At 39.3% G+C, this 9,159-nt stretch overlaps 1 protein-coding gene across 1 annotated transcript; it reads right to left on the bottom strand.

Annotated features, from left to right (window-relative positions):
* Positions 1-141: 141 nt before the first annotated feature.
* On the bottom strand, positions 142-9,155 carry RAD9B (RAD9 checkpoint clamp component B). Its single transcript, XM_084297189.1, has 11 exons — positions 9,121-9,155; positions 8,948-9,018; positions 7,897-8,046; positions 7,276-7,390; positions 6,310-6,409; positions 5,746-5,852; positions 3,812-3,918; positions 3,279-3,343; positions 2,637-2,759; positions 1,698-1,959; positions 142-1,357 (listed from the first exon to the last, which is right to left on the bottom strand). The coding sequence occupies exons 1-11, from the start codon at positions 9,146-9,148 to the stop codon at positions 1,229-1,231; spliced, it is 1,257 nt and encodes a 418-aa protein (XP_084153315.1). The 5' UTR covers positions 9,149-9,155; the 3' UTR covers positions 142-1,228.
* Positions 9,156-9,159: the final 4 nt, after the last annotated feature.

Below are 9,159 nucleotides of genomic sequence, written 5' to 3'. Positions count from 1 at the left end.
TTAAAGTAAAGTTGACTGCACAAATTCTGTTTGTTACTGCAGTGACGTTGCTGGTAGCACAGAGCTGCCCAGCCACCACTTCTTGAGGTGTTTGGCTCTCGTTCAGAGCTCTGTGGTGTCCTCAAATCTGTCTGTAAGTGATGCCATGCCCCACTACACAGAACTCCTCTGTAAGAGGTTGGCAAGCAGAGTAGCTGTCTTTTAAAGCAACCAAAGATTAGAAATGTCAGTATTTGAGTGTGACTTTGGAAATACTACATGGTAATTTTCTCTGCAAGCTTGCTTAGAAGTGAGCAAATGTACAGATCTCCAGCTCTGTTCAGTATAAATCACATTGATCCATTATCCTGCTGCACCAAAAAGCAGCTGTGGATGTGTTCTCCCCAGGAAAGTGGCTGCAAGCAGTTCTGTGGCTTGCTGAGATGTAGTGACCAGGACCAGAGAGCCCTGTTGCTGACTCCCGCTGGAGGAGTTGAGGGAAGGGAAAAGAGCGATTCAAGGCTGAAACACAAGAACTCATAAGCCATGCTTTCAAATCATTTTTAATCACAATTTTTATTTATTTAACTTAAGTTGTCATAGAAATGCATTTATTTTTAGCTAAATACTACTTCTACAACGTTTCTGTAAGAATACCAGCTGTTATATAGCACTGATGTATTTGGCTGTGCTGCAGTAGGTGGGTTTCCTGTTCAGTGCTTCTGACTTTACAACAGTAACTTAATTTGTCTGAAGTGCTAATGCAATTTGAATTCTCTTGTGAGACTGGAAAGCTGAACATGTAAAGCAATGTGTCTACAGAATACATCATCTACAAATCTAAACGACCTAAATGTATATTACGACAGCAGCTATGGCTTTAAAATGATTAGTACTGGTGCTTAACGCAGAGAATAAACACTTAACCAGTACTGACATGGCAGGAAATGATACTCTGTACCAAGTAGTTCTGTCCTTTTGGTACATTCCCCTTAGAGGGGGAAAAACAAACATACTTGAGTGGAATTTCCACTTCCCAGACTCTGGCAATAGATGTTAGTGAAATGCAGATTACTATTCAAGTAGCTTCCATTAAGTTCCAGCTTGCCTAAGAACTGCAGGACATTTTCATAACAGAATTAAACTTCTTTCTAAGGCTAGAAACTGCTCCACACTGTGTCAAATGTGCTTCTGTCTTTCAACTTTCAAGGCAGTCCACATTAGTCTTGGATTCGTACACCTCGTGTTACTAGAGAACTTGGGAGCTCTGCATGTTGCCAAAATCCTCTTCAGTGTCACTAGCTGTTGCTAAACTATGGGAGGTGTGACTGATTGCATCCTTCTTAGGAGAAACTGCTCCAAAGAACAAGAACTGAAACTGGAAAATGCAACGTTTACAGGAATAAGATGTTATGCATGTGGTACAGAATTTGGGGGTTAATTATTTCTGAAGCTTTTGCCATTTTAAAAATACATTTTGAAGTCTTTATCAGACTGTGGTGATGTTTCCTAGTAAAATATTTCCAGCATTATAGTTAAACGTGTTTTTTTGTCAGCTATGCTGCTTTGAAAGCCAGTTCCATTGAAGTGCCATGTGGAACACTGAGTACCAACACGTAGTTGTAGCCCCTGAACTACATGCAGCATCTAGCTTTTAAATGCCAGCTGAGGTATTTGACTGTTCCATAATACAACATAAACGAGGGCAGTGTCCTTACCTTGTGATAATGAGATTCTCTTGACTCTGCTTCCAGCACTGCTTGGCCATCTGTCTCAGGCATGGCTGTTCCCTCAAGATCTTTAAGAATGTTCCCCGAGTTGCACGTATTCCGTTTTGCCACAGGACTTGCAGGTGCCGCTGGCTCTGTGTTGTGTTCATTTTCATTCTGCCGTGGCCTTTTGGAAGCAGCTGCTTCTGCATTACCGTCCTTATCCATGGAGGAGTTCTCAGATTTGTCCACATATGCCTTTGAGCTATATCTGAGAGCGTAGGTCAGATTAGTAATTGGCCTCTGCATGGCTTTGTTAAGGAGTCTACTGCCTGCTAAGGGAAGGCCTTACAGCTTTACAACAGATGCGCAGCAAGTATCTTCCCCTTACTGCAACAGAACTCCATGGAGGTAAAGCTAATGAGAGGCTACTGCGGAATGCACCCCTTTGCACCAAAAGCTTCAGTGCTGTTCATGGTGCTAAGAAATAATGCTTTTGCTACAGCCACAGTTCCTCAGTGGAACAGATAATGGGAATTGTCTGTGATCAAGAAGGGACTGCGTGCCTAAAACCATTCCCTTGCACGCTTACAATAGGTAAGAGACCCGTGAGGTGACTCGGGCTGCTCAAGCACCCGGTGGCTCTCTGATCTGTGGCACTGCCTATACAAACAGCAGACTGCAGCTGTAGCTTTGATGAAAAGAATCCACTGGTGGAAAGAGATTGAGGTCTCTCTGTCATGCTCTGGCTGGGCCTAAACTACTTCAACCTTTTTCTGAATATATCTAGTTCATAGTTTTCCTATGAAAAAAGGCTACAGGATCAGTACAATGCTTATGAACACCCTGCAAGAATATGCAGATCACCTTGACTTAGCAGGAAAATTTTTAACTCCAACTTTTCAGCTTGCTAAGTCAACCTGCCTCCCTCACCCACCCTGCTGTTACCTTTCCAGAATCTGTGAACAGCACAGGGGCTCCTGGGAAGCCGTCCCATTGTCGATGTCAGACAACGTAGCCAAAATAAAGCTGGCTTCCAGTACCATGTCTTCAATGCTGAAAGCAACCGGTCTAAACACAAATATCCAGAGACAAAGCAGCATGCATCATTACGTGTATTTTGGGAGGAAACAGCTCGTGCAATTCTATACATGCAGATCACAAAATACCCAGCTGAAAAATTGAGTATTTGCTGCTTAAGAACCTAAGATGGCTTCCTTTTAAATACACCAACAATATTATACAATATTATGCATAGTCAAATTGTAGTTTTAAATAAAAACTGCTAAAGTTATATTTTAAACTAAAAATGTGTCATTTCTTTTGTCCACTAAATAAAACTGTGCTGAGGTAGCTTGTAGGTGCTTGCTAGACAGCACGGCTAGCTTAGTAATCCAGGTGTCCATGTTGAATGTTTTATGTGCAGTAACAAACTACTTATCCCTGTACTGCAGGTTAATCAGAAATAGAGCTATTCTGAAATGAACATTTTTTACAGTTAAATATGTATTGAGTGACCTGCAGTCAAAAAAAACCACAACTGTAGAGTTTTAACTGTGCTATTTCTAGATAGGTAGTTCCAGAACGTACCTCCCAGATACATCAAAATGGATTGAGACAGGACCATGGGTAGCTTCAGAAAACGCCAGTAGCCCCTGAAAAGAAGGGGTGAGTGGTTAAGTGCTATTTTAAACACAGATGAAGATCAGCACACATTTATTCCAGCTGTTGTTTACTGGGAAAAAAAAAAAAAAAAGTAAAGTCTACTTTAAAGGGTGAAAGTTTACTGCTGCTAGCATGCATTTCCTGCCTTCTCTGCCTGGAGCTTTGCCTAAGAAATGTCTGCAGCAGAATTACTGTGCCCATGATGCTTTTTTCTCCAGCAGTTACATGTCTGCCCTGAAATTACTTTTCTGCTGGTTTAAAAGTTTTGCCTTTCAAAGGCTGCTCTGAGGGACTCTGCAGTGTCCTGAAAATGCCTGTTTTTAAAACCAATCCTTAACCAGCTGGTGAAATCCTGCTACCAGACAGGAGGTCTGGTGCAACGCTTTCAAGGAGGAATCATTCTCAATTGCCCAGGTCAAGTCATGCAAATTAATGGAAAATGACAATTTTTAACTTACCCTCAGTTCTTTAAGGCAAAACGTCACTTCAGAATCTACTCCAATTTGAAAGTAGTCAAATTCATCTGGATTCAGCTGTATTTCAGTAAGCATTGTCTTTGAAAAGTCTGTTTGAAATAACAAGAAAGTCGAGGACTCAAAACTACAATTATTATAACCATGATGTTTTTGTGTTAGCATTGTCTCAACAAATGGTGAGTAACAATGATAGATGTTTAGCTTATCTAAATTTATATTTAATAAAATAAAAAATAATTTACAGCATATTATGTGGATTTATGCAGCTTTTAACAGAACTTATTTCATGATCGGCTATGCGATGGTGTCCTGATGCCTGCTGTCAATCCTTTAAATCTGCTTTATCTACAGGCATTGATCACAAATGCGATTACCAGCTTCTTACTGCTGCATAGATGGGAAGGCCAAAATGCAGCATGACTTTAACAGAGTGATGGTTGTCAGCAATTATGATTAGAGGACCATGAAAGCCGAGTTGGGTTACTTAGTCTAAATTATCGTCTTTTCTTGATCCTATGCAAATGACAATGGAAAATAAGCTCTCCAGCATCAGGTATTCAATTGTTGCTCGCTGTCATTTGACTACTCATTAGCTATTATCAGGTGTGTGAAAAGAAAATAAGAGGGTACTACCAGGATGCATCACAGTCTCTGAGGCATTCAGAAAAATACACCAGCTTAAGCAGTTCTCTTCCAAAGCCAGGCTGCCCGGGAAGTATTAAACAAGTCCCAGCCTCCTCTTTCTTTGCTGAAGAGGTTTTTTTTTTCAGCCTTCAACAAGGCCGTACTGCATGGTCAAATACATTCTTGTAAAGTTCCTTAGAACTGCAAAAATAAATGTTTACAGCATACCTGCCAACTTCTCCAAGGCAGAGCCCACCATGTGCATATGAAAACAAGCCTAGGCAGAAGCTGTAATTTCTGTCTCTGAAAATTAAACCTGAATGTGGAAAAACCCAATCCATCAGCAGACGGTATGTTCAAAGGACACGCTTTGTTTCAGAGCACGCAGAACATCTGCTGCAGGCAGCGCTCTGCATCGCATGCTACACAACAAAAGCCACACCTGTCATTCCTCTTTTTCTCCCATGATTGTTCATTTTTTTTCAGTATCCCACTGCATTTCTACCTACTATTTTTTCACTCTCCTTATTACAATAACGCTTTTAAATGTATGTTCTTACAATAACATTTCTTTTTCATACAAAATGTAATCTTACTGTATTTTCAGTAATTTCATTCCTGATTCACTTCTGTCAGTTTCCACCACTTACTCCTTCTTGCTCTCCACTGTTTTAGCCTGTTCTAAGCACAATCCCCACACCTACACTCCAGGCAGTCATCTTTTCTAGGTCATTATCCTCAGCTTTGGTCATAAGTATGCAAAGCATCCCTTTATTATATGATACACAAGAACCTGTACTTCAAAAACACAATCATAACATTAAAATTAGTCTGAGTCACGCACCAAGAATCTGGACTGCTCTCCATCTCAGATCCGAAAATAACAACACACAACATAACAGTATTAGGCCAGCTAACACACTAGATATACTCTGTAGCAGTATCAATTCTTTAATTGTGTTATTCTGATTTAAATAGTTCATTTTAAGGCCTAATATTATCTCCTTTTCCCTGTGTTTCCATGCTTCTGCTCTTACAGCATGGTAATTACCTCTGTTGAAGCCTACAGCAAATGGCGTAACTTATTTCAATTGGCTGCTCAGTCTGCTATCTGCCACCAATACCAGGAAAACATTATTAAAACCATCGTTTCTTAACCCAGAGGATGGCAGTCTGAAATTAAAAATCTCCATTTCATTCAGCTATGAAACACATTTCTGTTGCAAGTTGTTACTCCTGCAGTTCACCCGTTCTGAAGTCCCAACAGCCCTTTGGATTTTGCATTTCCTTACCAGCATCTTCCTCGGCGTAACTCCTGAAACAAACTTTCATAGGAGTAACCGATAAAGTCACTTCTTCTTGACTGTTTGGAAAGTGGATCATTATATCAGCCAGCAGCCTATAAAATTTAATTTAGTATTAAAATAATTTTACATGACACGAGTTATTACCTAGCAATTGTTACTGGCATTAGAAATTAAAATTATTCCTTGACACTATTGTTGGAAGAAACACCTTTGAAATGTGCAACCCTTCAAGCATGCTGTAGCTTTAAAATTGATTTATACAGTACTAGGTATGTGAGAAATCTAAAAACACACCTAATAATTATGAAATCAAATTTGCTTGCATTTAATACCTGTGCATGTTGCCCAATCAGCCTCACATACATACATAGTGCTGCTGATCCCTGTTTCTGAAGTAGTAACGTGAACTATCAAGTATTAGAACAATGGATTTAGCAACTCATCACTTGACTGTGGGCCCTAACCAGACTTTGATTTTTTAATGACTATAACAACAGGATTGCCTCCTGGATGATTTCTTTTCAGAAAAAGTATTTTTCTATTCATTACCTGGAGTGGACTTTAAGTATGTTCGGACACATGTGCTTTGCAAAAACAGCCTGCAGTGGATCACATTCTTGGAAAGTCAGATTATATGTTTTTATAACACCTAAGTATAAAGCATGTGAACAAAAATCAATACTTAGAATTGTAATGCTTACATTAAAGCCAAAAAAAACAAGGGTCTAAAATTCTATTTTATTTTTAGTATTATTTGTTCTTTTAATAAAGACATCTCAACAGAGAATGTAACTGAAGGACTTTAGCAGTAACTCACCCACAAATAGAAAACTGAATTCAAACGCCACCTAACACTTCCTTCATCCTATTAGTTATTCCCTCTAGCATCTGAGTTTTTTTAAGAATTCACAGCAAATGACTGAAGAGCAACAAGTCCAACAAATGCATGGAAAAAAAATAAATTCAATATTTAACTTATACAGTAATATAAATGGTGGTGGAATACATACGAAAAACTCTACAGATCTGTTTCTAGATAAGCCTGAGCTGATGTATGAACTAAGTGAGATTAATTGTCTTGAGACCTAATTCAATATATTACCTCTAAGTGTTATTATTAGTGGAAAGACTAATATCAAAGACTGTATCCTTTACTTCAAACACCCACCAAAGCTGGAGTTCCCTCCCTCCCCTTTTAAATTCCGTAAAATGTGTTCTTCAGAATTGAATCCAGACTAATACTAAATGGTGTAAGAAGTGGGCTGACAATTAGTATATAGCATGTACAACCACTGAAATGAAGAAAAAGTCGGTCTGAAAGGTGTGATCCTGTCATACCTTTTTTTTTAACAAGGTGATGCACATGTTGAATATAAATTTTGATGTGAAGAGGCTGAAAGTGTTTGGCATAATGTTCCATCAGTAACACTCAGTTAGTAATTACACTAAATATTATGTTATCCTGCTGTTTAAAACTGCTACTGTTTCTGGAAAGTGACTTTTTGTGTAACCTACCATTTCTGCAGAGAAGCTGAAAAGTTATGTGATGCTCATTAGTATTTGTATAAATGCTGCATTTCTCTACATTCCTTTCCAGCACATTTACACATCTAAATACAGGAAGAACTGACTGGGGAAGAAAAAAGACCAGTGCAGAGGTTACTCACCAAGAAGTTTTGCAATGTTATTCCCTAGCTCATGCAGTTCATCTTGAGCTTTTATGGCTTCCCCAAACTGCTTTGTAAGCAGACGTGGAGGCAGCCGAAACCGATCTTTGCCAGCCTCACCCACGACTGCAGTATGTGGCTGACAGGGCTGTTTGCTGAACAACTGGTCAAAGCTCTCCTCGCCTGTACTGTTCTCAAGGGCTACAGGAGAAACAACCAAGAGCCAGAAATGCGGTATTCCTTCACCCCAAGATTAAACTGGTTCAGGCTTTGGAAACTGCAGGGCACAGCTCAGGAGGTACACGTTTTAAGCAGTTAAATATGAATACTCTCTTTCACAGAATTGCTCAGAAGTACTTGAGTTTAGTGTGTTCTGCATGCCTATATGATCCTCCCCCTATAATTTCATTTGGAAATTGAGCTAATTTGCTGCTTACAAAGCTGGGCATAACAATCTGTTAAAATATACCTTAATGAATAATTTACATGGAAGTGATAACTGTTTTTCTTTCTGACATGGTTGAGACACAGCTGTCCAGCAGTAATGTTGAAAAAACATAGATGAGAAGAAGATGTATGCATACGCTGACCTTGAAGAATTCACTGATCTCAAGACAAGCTGAAAAGAAATGTAAATTGATTAACTCAAAACTGTCTCATACTGGATCTTTACCAAAAAAAAACTACCTCTGTACTTCAGTAGCATACATAGGCCACAAAACCTTTAAATGTGTACATCTCAAAACAAATATAGAAGTATCATGCATACTATCATGTTCACACTTATCACCTTCATTATTACTGGTCAGAAGTCACAGGTGTAATGCAGGCACAGGAATCCAATCTTGGGATATTTAAGTGTGTGAGTTAAGCTTTGAAGTGTGTTACCTAATCACTCAAGAGTTTCAGCTTGTGTTTGAGGTATGTGAAGGACTGGAGCCTGCTCTAAAACAATCTTCCTGTACATCCATCCACACAAGGCATACAAATGAGCACAGCTGCTACCAACACCTACAGGATACTTCACGCATGAAAAGAGAGGACCTCCCAGCAAGGTGGGTCAATCACTTTTAACTCAGAAACCTCTAGAGAAAACCCTAATTCTGCGGGAAGTGGTGTTTGATTAATGGGAGGCATTCTTCCTGTTGAGTCATACCAATACAAAAACATGTTGTTCAAGCGTGATTTCTGATGTGGTACAAAACATAAACCTCTTGACCTGTGACAATAGAAATAAAACCCTTGGTATTAATCAGGATGTCCTGGACACGCTTCACCTTGGGTAACACCAAATTCCAATAATGTTAGGTGCAGAGCAGGTATGAATCTTCCTGGATATAATCTGCATAATTACAATTACAGAAAATGTGGCATTTGTCCATGTTGAAAGTGGAGGGAGCTGAGAGGGAATGTAACTCAGACTCAAGTGTACCTGTAGGAAAACAGATAAGGCAATAGCCAACAGCACAACTGTGTTCCCAACAAAGATTTTAAACTGACAATTAATCAAATTTACTTACGCCCTTTTCTAAGGGGTCAAAGCAAAACTCATCGCTAATACGTGCTATGGCGTGTATTGCTTTTCCAAACACTAAAAGGAAAGAAACAAAACACCGCAGCGTGCATTTTAAGTTACAACAAGTTATACCACATCTTCTCCACGATAATTTAAGGGGAAACATTCCACATTTACCACACGTTTCCAAGAAAATTGATACCATGATGGCAAACG

This window comes from Netta rufina, assembly GCF_964035555.1.
Source record: "Netta rufina genome assembly, chromosome: 17".
In the NCBI taxonomy this organism is placed as follows: Eukaryota; Metazoa; Chordata; class Aves; order Anseriformes; family Anatidae; genus Netta; species Netta rufina.
Note: the sequence above shows the minus strand (reverse complement) of the source record. Positions and strands in the feature narration are given on the sequence as shown.

Coding starts and splice junctions, on each gene's coding strand:
- RAD9B (XM_084297189.1), bottom strand. CDS start 9,148: ATGGTATCAATTTTCTTGGAAACGTGTG. Junction 9,019..9,120: donor AATTTTCTTGGAAACGTGTG/GTAAATGTGGAA, acceptor CTTTCCTTTTAG/TGTTTGGAAAAGCAATACAC. Junction 5,853..6,309: donor ATACTTAAAGTCCACTCCAG/GTAATGAATAGA, acceptor TAAATTTTATAG/GCTGCTGGCTGATATAATGA.